This window comes from Heterodontus francisci, chromosome 3 (assembly GCF_036365525.1).
Source record: "Heterodontus francisci isolate sHetFra1 chromosome 3, sHetFra1.hap1, whole genome shotgun sequence".
NCBI lineage: Eukaryota > Metazoa > Chordata > Chondrichthyes > Heterodontiformes > Heterodontidae > Heterodontus > Heterodontus francisci.
Window position 1 is genome coordinate 116,918,588 of NC_090373.1, and position 14,789 is coordinate 116,933,376.

At 41.5% G+C, this 14,789-nt stretch overlaps 1 protein-coding gene across 1 annotated transcript in view; it reads left to right on the plus strand.

Annotated features, from left to right (window-relative positions):
- Nucleotides 1–14,789, plus strand: part of nt5dc1 (5'-nucleotidase domain containing 1) — a 706,882-nt gene that overhangs the window by 9,286 nt on the left and 682,807 nt on the right. The window contains exon 3 of the mRNA XM_068025581.1: nucleotides 1,666–1,737. Within this exon, the coding sequence (XP_067881682.1) occupies nucleotides 1,666–1,737 (72 nt within the window). The remainder of the gene's footprint in view (nucleotides 1–1,665; nucleotides 1,738–14,789) is intronic.

Consider the following 14,789-nt stretch of genomic DNA (forward strand, 5'->3'; position numbering starts at 1 on the left):
CCTGCAAGAATGAGACTGTACAGTTTTAATCGTTCCCTGTCTGGACTGACCAAGTTGATCCTCCATTGTTAATCTTTGGAATTCTCCACCCCAGAGAGCATTGAAGGCTGAGTCATTGAGCCAATGCAGGTCAGCGAGCACAGTGACTTGGTGCGGGTTAAGACACAGGCAGCAGAGTTTTGGATGCCTCAAGTTTGTGGAGAGTAGAATGTGGGAGTCCAGCTAGGACTGCATGGGAATAGTCAAGTCTAGAGGTAACAAAGCCATGAATAAAGGTTTCAGCAGCAGATGAGATGAGACGGGCGAAGTTGGGCAATGTTATGGAGGTGGAGATGTTTTTAGCGATGGCATGAATATGAGGTCAGAAGCTTGTCTTGGGGTTAAGTGCGACACCAAGGTTGCGAACAGACTGACTTAATCTCAGACTTGCCAGGAGGAGGAATGGAGTTGGTAGCTAGGGAACGGAATTTTGAGCACGGACCGAAAACAACGGCTTCAGTCTTCCCAATATTGAGTTGGAGGAAATTTCTGCTCTTCCAGTACTGGATGTCATAACCAGTCTGTTATTTTAGCAACAGTGAAGGAGTCGAGAGAAGTGGTGGTGAGGTAGAACTGAGTATCATCAGACATGTGAAAACTAAAGCCGCTGAGAGGCAGCATGTAGAAGAGAAATAGGAGGCAGCCAGAGACAGATCCTTGGGGACATCAGAGTCAATGCCCTCAAAATGCTAATCTATCTTTTTCTATCAGATGCTGACCACCATGCTGTGCATTTTCAACATTTCCAATTTTAGCATTTTTTTTTTCACTAGCGCTTTATATAGATTGAACACTGCACAGTTATAAAAGAAAGTAATTGAAAAGAATTGGGAAAGTTGGTGACTTTTGGCAGCTTGTAATACACAGCGTAACTCTTTCTTATTAGTGGTTTCAAATCCAGATGTTTATAAGGAAGAAAGAAAAATAAAACTCCACCACGGAATTTATTGTAGCTAAACATAAACTGGTGGCAGAAAGGAAGCAGATGGAACATCTAACCTCTTGAGGGCGAGTGGAAGTGAAGAACAATTGTAAAAGAAATAAGTTAAAAAAACTACAAACTTGCAAAAAGAGTAAACAGTAACTGCAAATGCTTTATTGAGCTGATAAACAACGTATTGGAAAAAAACCCCAAGAACTGTAAAAAAAAAACAAGTTACAGCTGAATGAAATCAGGCAACAAACACAATTTGTAAATGCATACTTGTTTTGCTACAACTGTAGTGTGAACCAAGTGGTTTAATTAGCTAAGAAATTGTAGAGTCAAATCTGGAATGACCTGTCTCTGAAATGAAGCAGAGTGAGATTTACATCTCCAGGGACATTATCTTCATTCTGGAATCCTGACTCTGATTTAAACAAACTTCAGTATTTCTCCAAAATGAACTACTTTGCAGTAATGTTATAATTGTACAAATGTAGCTTCATTGTCTCAAAACTTATAAGAATGTAGTATAGTTTGTATGCTGGTCAAAAAGAGAATGCAAGAGAGTACATGATACAGTTCTTTATGTTGAGCACTCAATAATAGAACAGTAAACAGATATAAATCAACAAATCTCACAACTGAACTTCTGAATTTCAACCTTGTTTGTCAGTCTTCAACATGTCTTGTTCTTATGGCAGTTTCAAAGGCTTACTTTTGGACCTGGAAGATGGAAATTTACTGAAACTGGGTGAAGATGGAACAGTTTTGAGGTAAGTGTTTTAGTTTTTAATTTGTACAATAGTATACGCCTCCCAATAGTGAGAGAGGTGTAGAGGAGCAAATCTGCAGAGAAATCAGAATTGTGCAAGAACTATAGAGTGGTGACTATCCAATCGATATTTGGGTAATTAATGTTAGAATAGAGGGTAAGGAGGGGAAGGAATTTCTGAAATATGTTCAGGAGAACTTCCTTGAACAGTATGTTCTTAGTTCAACTAGGAAGGAGGCATTGCTGGGAATGGGGTGGGCCAAGTGGACCCACGTGGGACAGGAAATATGCAGGGATGGTGGTGTCTGGGACATTGGCTGTAAGGTATGATTCCATGAGTATGACTATGTCAGCTCTCCCAATTTTGGCACGATTTAATAGAAATGTACAAGATTATGACAGGCTTAGATAAGTTAGACAAGGAAAAACTTTTCCCATTAACAAATGGTATGACTAGAGGACACAGATTGAAAGTTTTGGACAAAAGGTGCAGGGGGAATATGCGGAAGAACTTTTTTACACAATGGATGGTAATGACCTGGAACTCGCTGCCCACAAGGGTGGTGGAAGCGGAGATGATCAATGACTTCAAAAGGAAATTGGATGGCCAGTTAAGAGAATTAGACTTGCAGGGCTACAGGGATCGAACAGGGAAGTGGGACTGACTGGACATCTCCGTGGACTGAACAGCCTCCTGTGACGTAAATGACTGTATAACTCTATGACCAAGTGTCTGTGGGAGAACATTTCGGTCAGAATGATCATTGTATCGTAAGGTTTCAAATAATAATGGAGAAGAGCAAGGAACAATCTAAAGTAGAACTTCTAAATTGGAAGAGGGATAACTTCAATGGGATGGGAGGGGATATAGCCAGGGTAAAATGGAACCAAAAACTGACAGGCAAAGCTGTAACAGAACAATGCGCGAACTTTAAGGAGATGTTTCAGGTATAGGTTAGATACATTCCAACAAGGGTGAAAGATAGGGCAACCAAAGCCAGAGCTCTTTGGATTATGAGAGAGATGGAGAATATGATGCAACAAAAAATAGTGGGTGATGCATGTCAGGTGAATTCTTCAAGCGGGAACCAGGCCAAATACAACAAATTGAGAGGGGAAGTGAAGAGGAAAATAAGACTGTCAAAGAGAGAATATGAGAATAGAACTGCAGTCAACATCAAAAGGAACCCAAAAATCTTCTGCAATCATGTAAATAGTAATCTGATAGTAAGAGGCAGGGTGGGTCCTGTTGGGGCAAAGAGGGTGATATATGCTTAGAGCTGCAGGGCAAGGATAGAATACTGAATTAGTACTTTGTATCAGTGTTTACTAAGGAAGAGGATGCTGAGAAAATATTGGTAGAAGCATAGATGATGGAATTAATGGATGTAGTGAAAATTGATAGGATATACTGAAAAGGCTGGCTATGCTTAGAGTGGATCACCTGATCTGGATGGTTTGCATCCCGGGTTGCTAAAGGAAGTGGGAATTAAGATAGTGGAAGGGCTTGTCATAATCTTCTAATCTTCCCTAGATACGGGAATGGTGCCAGAGGATTGAAAAGTGGCAAATGTGGCACCCTTTTCAAGAAAGGGCATAAGGTCTTTCTTCATATTTACAGACCGGTCAGTTTAACATCAGTGATAGGGAAAGTTTGAGAAATAATAACCAAGGAAAAAAGTCAACAGGCACTTGGAGAGATTTGAACTAATTAAGGAGAGCCAGCATGGATTTGTAAAAGGCAGATTGTGCTTGATTAATCTAATTAAATTTTTTGATGAAGTAACAGAAAGGGTTGATGTAGGGAATGCAGATGTTGTTGTCCAAATGGATTTTAAGCAAGCGCTGACAAAGTACCACATAAAAGGCTGGGTAATAAAATTGAGGCTCATGGAATAAGGTCAGTGTCAGCTTGGATAAAAAATTGGCTTAAGGGCAGAAAACAGTGAATCATGGTAAATGGTTGTTTTTCAGACTGGAGAATGGTAGACAGTGATGTTCCCCAAGGTACAGTGCTAGGAACACTGCTTTTTTTGATGCATATATAAATGCTATTGGAATACAGAATAAAATTTCAAAACTTGCTGATGACACCAAATTTGGAGGTGAGGCAATCATTGAGGATTGACTGCAATAAGACATAGATAGGCTAACAGAATGGGCGGACAAGTGGGAGATGGAATTTCATACAGACGAGTATGAGGTGATGCATTTTGGGAGAAGGGATAGGGAGAGACAATATTGGTTTAATGGCACTGTTCTAAAGGGTGTGCAGGGCAGAGGGACCTGGGGGTTCATGTGCATAGATCTTTGAACGTGGCAGGACATATTGAGATAGTGGTTATCAAAGCATATGGGTTTTGGGCTTCATAAATAGAGGTATTGCGTATGCAGGGAAATTATGCGGAACCTTTATAAAGCTCTGATCAGGCCATAACTAGAATATTGCATCCTGTTCTGTCACTACTCTTTAGGAAGGATGTGAGGGTGCAGAGAGATTGACCAGAATCGTTCCAGGGATGAGGGATTTTAGCTGCAAGGTTAGGTTGGAGAAGCTGGTGGTGTTCTTGGTAAAGGTGAGTAAGGGGGTTTTGATTGAGGTGTACAAGATTATGACAGGTTTAGATAAGGTGGACAAAGAAAAGTTGTTCCCATTAGCTGGTGATGCAAGGAGTAGGGGCCGCAGATTTAAAGTTTTGGGCGAGAGATGCAGGAGGAAATGAGGAAGAACGTTTTTACACAGCGAGTGGTAATGACCTGGAACTTGCTGGCCACGAGAATGTTGGAAGCGGAGACGATGAATGATTTCAAAAGGAAATTAGTTGGGGACTTGAGGGAAATAAACTTGCAGGGCTATGGGGTAAGCAGGGGAATGGCTGAGTGACATGAAACAGAGAGTAGTGGTTCATGGATGCTTTTCGGACTGAAGGAAGGTTTTTCGTGGAGTTCCCCAAGGGTTGGGGTTAGGACCCTTGCTGCTCCTGATATATATTAATGACCTAGACCTTGGTGTACAGGGCACAATTTCAAAGTTTGCAGATGATACAAAACTTGGAAGCATCATGAACTGTAGAGAGGATAGTGTAGAACTTCAAATGGATATCGACAGGTTGGTGGAATGAGTGGACAAGTGGCAGATGAAATTTAATGCAGAGAAGTGTGAAGTGATTCATTTTGATAGGAAGAACACGGAGAGACAATATAAAATAAAGGGTGCAATTCTAAAGGGGGTGCAGGAGCAGAGGGACCTAGGTGTATATGTACATAAGTCACTGAAGGTGGCAGGGTGGGTCGAGAGAGCGATTAATAGAGCATACAGCATCCTAGGCTTGATTAATAGGGACATAGAGTGCAAAAGCAAGGAAGTTATATTTAACTTGTATGGAACTCTGGTTTGGTCTCAACTGGAGTATTGTGTCTTTCTGTGTGCTACACTTCAGGAAAGATGTGAAGGCATTGGAGAGGGTGCAGAAAAGATTTGCAAGAATGGTTCCAGGGGTGAGGAACTTCAGTTACGTGGATAGATTGGAGAAGTTGGGACTGTTTTCTTTGGAGAAGAAAAGGTTGAGAGGAGATTTGATAGAGATATCATGAGGGTGTCTGTATAGGGCAAAACTGTTCTCATTTGTGGAGGGGTCACAAACAAGAGGGAACAGATTTAAGATAATTGGCAAAAGAAGCAATAATGACATGAGGAAATTCTTTTTTACGCAGTGAGTGGTTACTATCTGAAATGCACTGCCTGAGAGTGTGGTGGAGGCAGGTTCAATGGAGGCATTTAAGAGGGAATTGGATTGTTATTTGAAAAGGAAGAATATGCAGGCCTATGGGGTGAAGGCCAAGGAGTGGCACTAGGTAAACTGCTCTTATGGAGAGTCGGTGCAGACCCAACGGACTGAATGGCCTCCTTCTGTGTTTTAATAATTCTGAGATTCTGTGACTGACTGGATTGCTCCACAAAGAGCTAATGTGGACTTGATGGGCCGAATGGCTTCCTTCTGTGCTGTAATAACTATGACTCTGAGTAAATGATAAACTAGAAGTATTCTAGAGATGTAGGATGCCATTATACTTTCACTTTTGTGCCACTGCCATGTGATTTTTAGCTTCACAGCAAAATAGAAATGAGAATATAACTTATTTTAAATGTAATTCCATCTGGGATATGGGACATGCTGGCAAAGCTGTATTTTTATTACCAATTCCTATTTTCCCTGAGAAGGTGGTGTTGGCCTCCCCCTTGAACGACTGCAGCTTTTGTTCTGATGGTACGACCACGATGATGTCAAGGATTTTGACCCAGTGACAGCTACGGGATAGCAGTCTATGTATGTCCAAGTCAGGATGTTGTGCCTCCTGGAGCTGCTGGTGTTCCCAAGATGGTGCAGTTTGTGTTCTTCTTGTGTTACGTGAGGGCTTCTGTTTTTCTTTGTGCAAAATGTTTTAAGAAATTATAGTTGGATTATGGACACTGATTCATCTGGAATCTTGAAGAGGCTGAACTTTGCGGTTGTTTTATAAAAAAAAAAGGAAGGTCATCAGAAGGTTTGGACTGAATGTAAACAAGTTTTACTGGAAAGCACCTGTTTGCAAAGAACCCAGCAGGGGTTGCGTTATGACCTGAAGGGACAGGTGTTCACAAGGAAATGACAGACCACGATTTATAGATGCCACAGGATTGCTGCTGAACAGTTTTAGTTTCATTTTGAACTGTTAAAAAGCCAGTGGGTTTTGGCCAAAAGCAGGAAGAAGTTTGCTTCCTGAACTTCCAGGAGAACAGAAGAAGACCCTGCTTATATCTCTCTCTTGAAAAGCAAATCCTGTATCAAGTTGTACTGTTGCCTCCTGTATCTTTGAAGGAACTTTGCATCAAATGTGTGAGAATTGAAACCTTTGTTGCTGCACACCTGATTTAAGACCTACGTGAAGCCTTTTGTAGCTGCACCTCTTGAAAGCCTACCTGGACTATTCATCAATATCGTCTGGAAAGAACTGTTCTTGGACGATTCCTAGTGGCAGCCACCTATTCGCCTTTGGGACACCTTGCCAAAACAAAGGACTTCCATACTTTCTCTTCAGTCCATGTTTTTTTTTAATTCCTTCTATTTCTTTGTAACGGCTGTAAACAAAAATCCTTTTTGTTTCCCCATGTTAACTTCTTGTGTATGTGAATGTGTGTGTGAGGGCCAGTAAAAAATAAGGGGCTTTAATATTTCAATTCACATGTACATTTATTTCATTATTGGTTAAGACTTGGTTGACAATAAACAGATTTTTTTTTGTTTATTAAAGAAACCTGGTTGGTGTGCTTTATTCTGGGTAAGTGGGAAAATTTAAATCTATGTTGTGACCTGTGGAGAAGTGGGACTGAATTAACAGTGCACACCTCCCACCTCAGTCGTAACATATTAATTGGGGGCTCGTCCGGGATTTAAACCCAACGCCAACAACGTTTAATTGTAAGTGGGGTAATAATAATTGGAAAAGGAAAATAAAAGAACCAGGTTCCTTGTGTAATAGAGTAAAGTCTACACCACCGGAATGTCTTTAGCAGTTGCTGAAATATTTCTGGGGAAGGAGGATGTATCCCTCAGTGTCTTGCAAAACTTAACCAGGGTTAAACTAAAGGATTTGGCAGCACAATTGGGGTTAGAATTGAAATCAGGAGCAAAAAAGCAGAGATAATTGAAATAATAGCCTGGCATTTGAAATTGGAAGAAGAAGAAAGTAAATCAGAGGGTAGTGCAGTTGAATTCGCAAAAGTTCTGTTACAGATGAGGCAGCTTGAACTTGACAAGAACAAAGTAATAGAATTGGAAAAAGCTATGCTTGAATTTCAAAAAGAAAGTGAAAAAGAAGGAAGGGAATTTGAATTTAAAAAGATGAAACTAAGACAAAGGGGTGGTCTTGACTCCAGTGAAATTCTGGTGGAGAAAGATCCGTCACCATTCCAGGATCCAGTTCAGAACTGTTCAAATTTGTGCAAGCCCTCCCTAAGTTTGAAGAAAGGGATGTTGAGGCATTTATCATTTCAAAATATAGCCAAACAAATGAAATGACCAAAGGAAAGCTGGGTACTGCTTATGTAAAGCAGGTTGATGGGCAGAGCTCATAAAGTTTATGTCCTGCTTTCTGAGGAGGCAAGAAAGGCTATTCTTGCTGCGTATGAGTTAGTCCCTGAAGCTTACTGACAGAAGTTTCAGAACCTCCAGAGTTTGGCTAGGCTGACTTATATAGAATTTGAGAGGGTAAAGCAAATTAATTTTGATTGTTGGATATGGGCACTAAAGATGGAAGTCACATATGAGAACATTAGAGACCTAATTCTCCTGGAAGAATTTAAAAATTCACTCACTTCATTTGGTGAGAACTCATATAGAGAACCAGAAGGTTTCAAGGGCCAGATAAGCAGCGGAAATTGCTGATGATTATGAGCTTGTATATAAGTCCAAACCTTTTGTCCGTCACGCCACAAACCCAGGTAGGATAGAAGGTGGGAAAGTGAAGGCAAGGCAAGTAGCCGGGGACAAGGAGGGACAGCTGGGAACCCCCTAGGATCCCCTCTGCAGGCCTGAAAGGAATGCTGAGGGTGGAAGTGACATCTGCAAGCCTAAGTATTATCATTGTCACAAGGTGGGACATCTTCTTTCAGAATGCTGGAAGTTGTGAGGTAAACCCATGGGACTTGGGGTACAAATAGTCAAGCAGAGAAAGGGGCACTTACTGAGAGTACAGCAGATCAGACTGTAGCTTTGGCGGCAGCTGTAAAGCCAAAATCAAAAACCAATGTGAGTGTAGGGGTTGAGAATAAGATACCTGAGAGTTATAGGGAATTCTTGTCAAAAGGAAAAGTAACTCCTTATCCCTCAAGTGAGGCAGGCAAACCTATAGTTATACGTAGGGCTACAGGAGCAGCCCAAATTCTTTTGCTGGGGAAAGGCATAACATTTCCAACAGAGAGCACACTGAATGCTAAAGTTTTATTGAATGATATTGGCAGGGAGTATATACCTTGTATATAAGTCCAAACCTTTTGTCCGTCACGCCACAAACCCAGGTAGGATAGAAGGTGGGAAAGTGAAGGCAAGGCAAGTAGCCGGGGACAAGGAGGGACAAGTGTATCAAGTGTGACCTAATGTCTGGGACGGTGACTCTAAGAGTTGTCCATAGTTTGCCAGTAGATGGAATTGACCTACTCCTGGGGAATGATTTGGCCGGGGCAAAAGTATTAGCTTCTCCCCTGGTCACCGAGAAACCAAGTGAAGTTAGAGACAGAACAGTTACAGGAAAAGGTTCCAGGAATTTTTCTTTCATGTGCAGTAACCTGAGTAATGGCTAAAGTTCCGTTCTCAGAGGTACAATTGGCACCACAGACAGATAGCCGAATATCTGAAACTTTCTTTGGGTATTTAGATAATTCAAATGAAATGTTTAATAAATCTTCTCTGATCACAGCTCAGTAAGCTGATGCAGAGTTAAATAAAGTGGCAAAATCAGCTCTGACAGAAGCTGAGGCAAAAGGAGTTCCAGAAGGCTATTATATTCAAGATGGGTTTCTGATGAGGAAGTGGAGACCACCTCACAGACCTCTGGATGAAGTGGACATATCAGGTTTTTTTTATTCGTTTGTGGGATGTGGGTGTCGCCGGCTAAGCCAGCATTTATTGCCCATCCCCAATTGCCCTTGAACTGTGTGGGTGGCTAGGCCATTTTAGAGGGCAGTTAAGAGTCAACCACATTGCTGTGGGTCTGAAGTCACATGTAGGCCAGACGAGGTAAGGACGGCAGATATTATCCTAAAGGATATTAGTGTACTATATGGGTAGACTGCGTAGGACCCTTAACGAAAACAAAAGCAGGACATCAATATATACTCACTAGATGGATATGGCTACTGAATTCCCAGAGGCCATTCCCTTGAGGACAATTACTGATAAGGTAGTGGTAGAAAAGTTAATCCAATTCTTCACCAGATACGGATTATCAATTGAAATTCACTCGGATCAAGGTTCCAATTTTATGTCTAAGATATATAAGAAATTATAGGTAATTTGGGTATGTCATGCTAGGCCCCCACCTGTGCTGTGAAATAAACAGACCTGGCACGGTGAGTACTCGCAACCTACTTTTATTGACTTGTGCACAAGGAGAACAGCCACAGCGCGGCCCACAGTGGGGCTCACTGCAATGTTCTAAAGAGTTTCCGCAAAACAATGGCACTTATAGTATTCTGTAACCAATAGTCTTACAATAATAATTTCTATCCTTAATTTGCATTTAAAAATACCAATGGTATTTCATTTGAGCATTTGCTCTGTACAAATCGATACAGCATTATTTCAATCCTTCGTTTACATATCTATCTCACCATTGGCCTTGCAGCGGATACTGCAGTCCACAGCGCGAGACAGAAAAGTACATTCTATTTCAGCAACACTCATCTTATCTCAACTCCCATGCCTAGTACATTCCGAAGGAACAGTTAATGTATAAACATGATGACTGGCCAAACCCACACCCCTTGTCCGAGGATGGCTCAGCCTAGATCCCACACCTGCCCAGAATGAGGCACATCAATTTTGTCACGAACATTGATTTTTAACTCTTGTTGGAGCGAGGAAATAACTTGTTAAATGGATCAGCCGTGGCTGGGAAATAAACATTTACATACTAACAGATATGGAAGGTGAGGAAGTGCATTCTAGGGCCTGCTGAGGAGGATACAATCCACAAGGGCCAGGACTGGTTAGACCAGCTGGTCACATGACTTACTGGCTGCTCCAGGGTTTTCTTTTGAATTGGCCACAGAGAGCTTGTGCTCAGAAAGACTGTTTGCTCCTGGACTGAGAAGATCTCTGGTGTCTACTCCCATCTATTTCTCACAAGCCTCTGAATCCACTGAAGACACATGAACCCCAAGAGAGAAAAGCCTCCTACAGCGAACAAGGTTAAAGAAGAATACTGAGCCCCAAAGAAAAGCAAGATCTACCTACAATCAAGGACTCCACAGTGAGCTCAAAGATCCGTAACAAAAAACCCTCTTCAGAGATTACCTCAAACTTTTCCACTTTATTTTCTCTTCTCTTTTCTGTCTCTATTTGCATGTATATATCACGTATGCATGCTAGCATGGGTGTGTCGTGTATCTGTAGGCGTTAACCAAATTAGAGTTTAAGTCTAATAAATTTTACTCTTTAAACCTAAGCAAACCTGTTTGTGCTGATTTCTTTGCCTTATAATTGGAAAGCAGTGAACAAGGATTCACCAAGGGGAGCTAAAAACATGGTGTGTTTAAAATTATACCCTGTTACGGTAAGACCAAGTGAAGGCTGAGAGGGACCCCTAGACACCTTTCTCACCTGGTCGTAACAGGGTATAACACAGTTAAAGTCTTCAGCATACCACTCATAGACACAGTGAGCTTTAGAAAGGTACCATTAAACCTCAAAACAATATCAGAGCATACTGTCATGAATATACCCATGATTGAGATAAAGGGCTAGACTTTTTTTTTGCCACGCGAGATTCACCAACTGAGACTACAGGTTTTAGTCCTATTGAATTAGTTTATCGACATGAGATAAGAGGTTCTCTAAAACTAATTAAGGAAAGGTTTTTAGAACAGAGGGATGTATCTTCTGTACTAGATTATGTATATGTGTTCTGGGAATGGCTCACGAGAGCTTGTAATGTGGCTCAGGAACCCTAAAGAATCCCAAACAACTGTGAAAAAATGTGAGGACAAGCATGCTGTTACGACCAGGTAAGCAATATATCTAGGGCTCTCTTGCTGTCTTCACCTGGTCTTATTGTAACAGGGTTTAATTGTACACACACTGTTTTGTGCTCCCCCTTTGTGATTCCTTGTTCACAGGTTCCAATTATAAGGCAAAGAACTGAGCACACACAGGCTTTCTTTGGTTTAAAGCAGAAAGAGGAAATTTATTAAAAGCTTAAACTTAAAACTCTAATACAGTTCACGCCTATGGATATACGACGCGCTCACGCTAGCATGCACATGTAATATAAACATGCAGATATGAATAGAAAGGAGCAGAAGAAAAGATAAGTAAAACAGTTTGAGGCAATATCTTGTTACTGTTTCTCGAGCTCACTGTAGTCCTTGACTAAAGAAATGGTCTTGCGATTCTTTGGGGCCTACTAATCATCTTAAAACTTTGTTCACATGGCAAACCCTTCTGTCTTTAAGTTTCACATGTCTTCAATGGTTTCAGTTGCCTGAGAGATGAGCAGTCAGGCAGAGGAAATGTTCTTGCTTCAGTTCCAGGAGCACATGGCGTTCTCTGGCAACTCCTTTGTTTGGGAGTTCAAATTAAAAAAACAACTCCCAGGTTGCCCCGCAGGTTAGTCATGTGACTAGTTCCTTATATGGAACAGTCTCTTCATATCCTTGGTTGGAGGTTCAAATTTCTCTGCTGCAGCCAGTCAGCCACGTGACTAAAACTGGTCTGGCCACTTCTGTGTATTAGAGGAACACTGCTGGATCCCGCGTTGTTTCAACATTGTTACCATGGAAATGTCTTTCCAGACAGAGATTGCAATTTTTAAAGTTTTAATGTTCATGTGGCGAAATAATGTGTTCCTTAGTCTTGGCAGGTGGGAGTTTGCCTGACAGTGCTAAGACCCGAACATTTCAACCAGGGGATGAAGTGTTGGTATTATTACTTTTGCAGGGTGAACCATTAAAAGCATGGTCTGCATAACGTAGTCAAAAGAATTGGTAAACTAAATTATTTGATTGACACCCCAAATCATTGGAAAAAGAGTCGACGGTGTCATAGAGTCATACAGCACAGAAACAGGCCCTTCGGCCCATCGTGTCCGTGCTGGCCATCAAGCGCAGTGGTTAGCACCGCAGCCTCACAGCTCCAGCGACCCGGGTTCAATTCTGGGTACTGCCGGTGTGGAGTTTGCAAGTTCTCCCTGTGTCTGCGTGGGTTTCCTCCGGGTGCTCCGGTTTCCTCCCACAGCCAAAAGACTTGCAGATTGATAGGAAAATTGACCATTATAAATTGCCCCTAGTATAGGTAGGTGGTAGGGGAATATAGGGACAGGTGAGGATGTGGTAGGAATATGGGATTAGTGTAGGATTAGTATAAATGGGTGGTTAATGGTCGGCACAGACTCGGTGGGCCGAAGGGCCTGTTTCAGTGCTGTATCTCTAAAATCTATTCTAATCCCATTTTCCAGCACTTGGCCTGTAGCCTTGTATGCTATGGCATTTCAAGTGCTCATCTAAATACCTCTTAAATATTGTGAGGGTTCCTGCCTCTACCACCTCATCAGGCAGTGCGTTACATATCAATATGTTAAAACAATATTATCACCGGGAGGAGGATAAGCAAGCAGAGGAATGTCAGGCAGTAGGGACAGTTAAGAATGAAAGTGAGGATGAGGCAGGAGGTGGCCTAGACAATTCTCAAATTGAACCTCCTACTATGCAGTTAGCTAATACTGAATTGCTAGGAAGATTGGACACTATGCTTTCATATTTAGATGTAGAACAATGAGAACATCTAACAAGGCTACTCACAGCATTTGTAGGAGTCTGTTGGGATAAGTCAGGATGTACAACCCTAGCCACACATGATGTGGATGTAGGGGAAATGTTCCTATAAAACAGGATCCTTATTGCTCAAGTCCAGACAAACAGGCCCAAGTAAAAGCAGAAATCCAATACATGTTGGAAAATCTCCTAACTGAACCCAGTCAAAGCAGCTGGAGTGAACCGATAGTATTGGTGCCTAAACCTGACGGTTCAATTAGACTTTGTATAGACTACAGAAAAGTTAATGCAGTAACAAAGGCAGACTTGGACCAAATCCCTCGCTTGGAAGACTGTATTGACAGAGTGGGCAGTGCCACGTTTCTTACAAAGATAGATTTGTTAAAGGGATACTGGCAAGTTGCTTAACAACCCAAGCTAAAGAAATATCAACTTTTGTCACGCCTGACGGTCTTTACCAGTGCCGAGTGATGCATTCAGGTTAAAAAATGCCCCAGCAACCTTTCAGAGACTGATGAATCAGGTGGTAGTCAGTGCTCCTAACTGTGTAGTTTACCTTGATGATGTGTTGGTAGGACCACTTGAAACAGCTGGAAACTGTTAAAAAATTACAAACAGCTGATTCAATGGTAAACCTGGCCAAAAGCAAGAATGACCTACCCTGGGCACATAGTTGGGCAAGGACAAGTGTTGCCAAGAATGCCGAAAGTACAAGCATTGGTGGAGTTCCCTACCCCTAAGACTAAGCGAGAAATCATGAGGATTTTGGGGATGTGTGGTTTCTACAGGAAGTTTGTACCAAAGTTCAGCACTGTAGTTACTCCACTAACAGATTTGCTACAGAAAAAGAAAGCCAAGGTAGTGTGCTCAGGGGAGTGCCAAGCATCTTTTGAAAAGCTGAAGGCCATTTTGACTAATGAGCCAGTGTTGGTGCTCCAGATTTCACTAAGCCCTTCAAGGTAGCGATTGATGCTAGTGACCTGTGGGTCGGTGCAGTCCTGTTACAAGATCACGAATCGGGCATAGAAAGACCAGTGAGATACTTTTCAAAAAAACAAAATCGACACCAAAAAAGAAATTCCACCGTGGAAAAAGAAACCTGAGGTCTCTTATTGGCTCTTAAACGTTTTGAAGTCTATGTCCGCCATGACTACAGAAAGACACTGATATATACTGATCATAACCCACTAACCTGTTTGGACAGAACCCAGCAGGGGGTTGTGTTATGACCTGAAGGGACAGATGTTTACAAGGAAATGACAGACCATGATTTATAGATGTCACAGGATTGCTGCTGAACAGTTTTAGTTTCATTTTGAACTGTTAAAAAGCCAGTGGGTTTTGGCCAAAAAATTTGCTTCCTTCTGTTTCTTTAATATTTCAATTCACGTGTATGTTTACTTCATTATTGTTTAAGACGTGGTTTATATAATAAACAAATATTTTTTTTGTTTATTAAAGAAACCTGGTTTGTGTGCTTTATTCTGGGGAAGAATAGAGTATCTGATTGACTGTTTCAGTAAGTG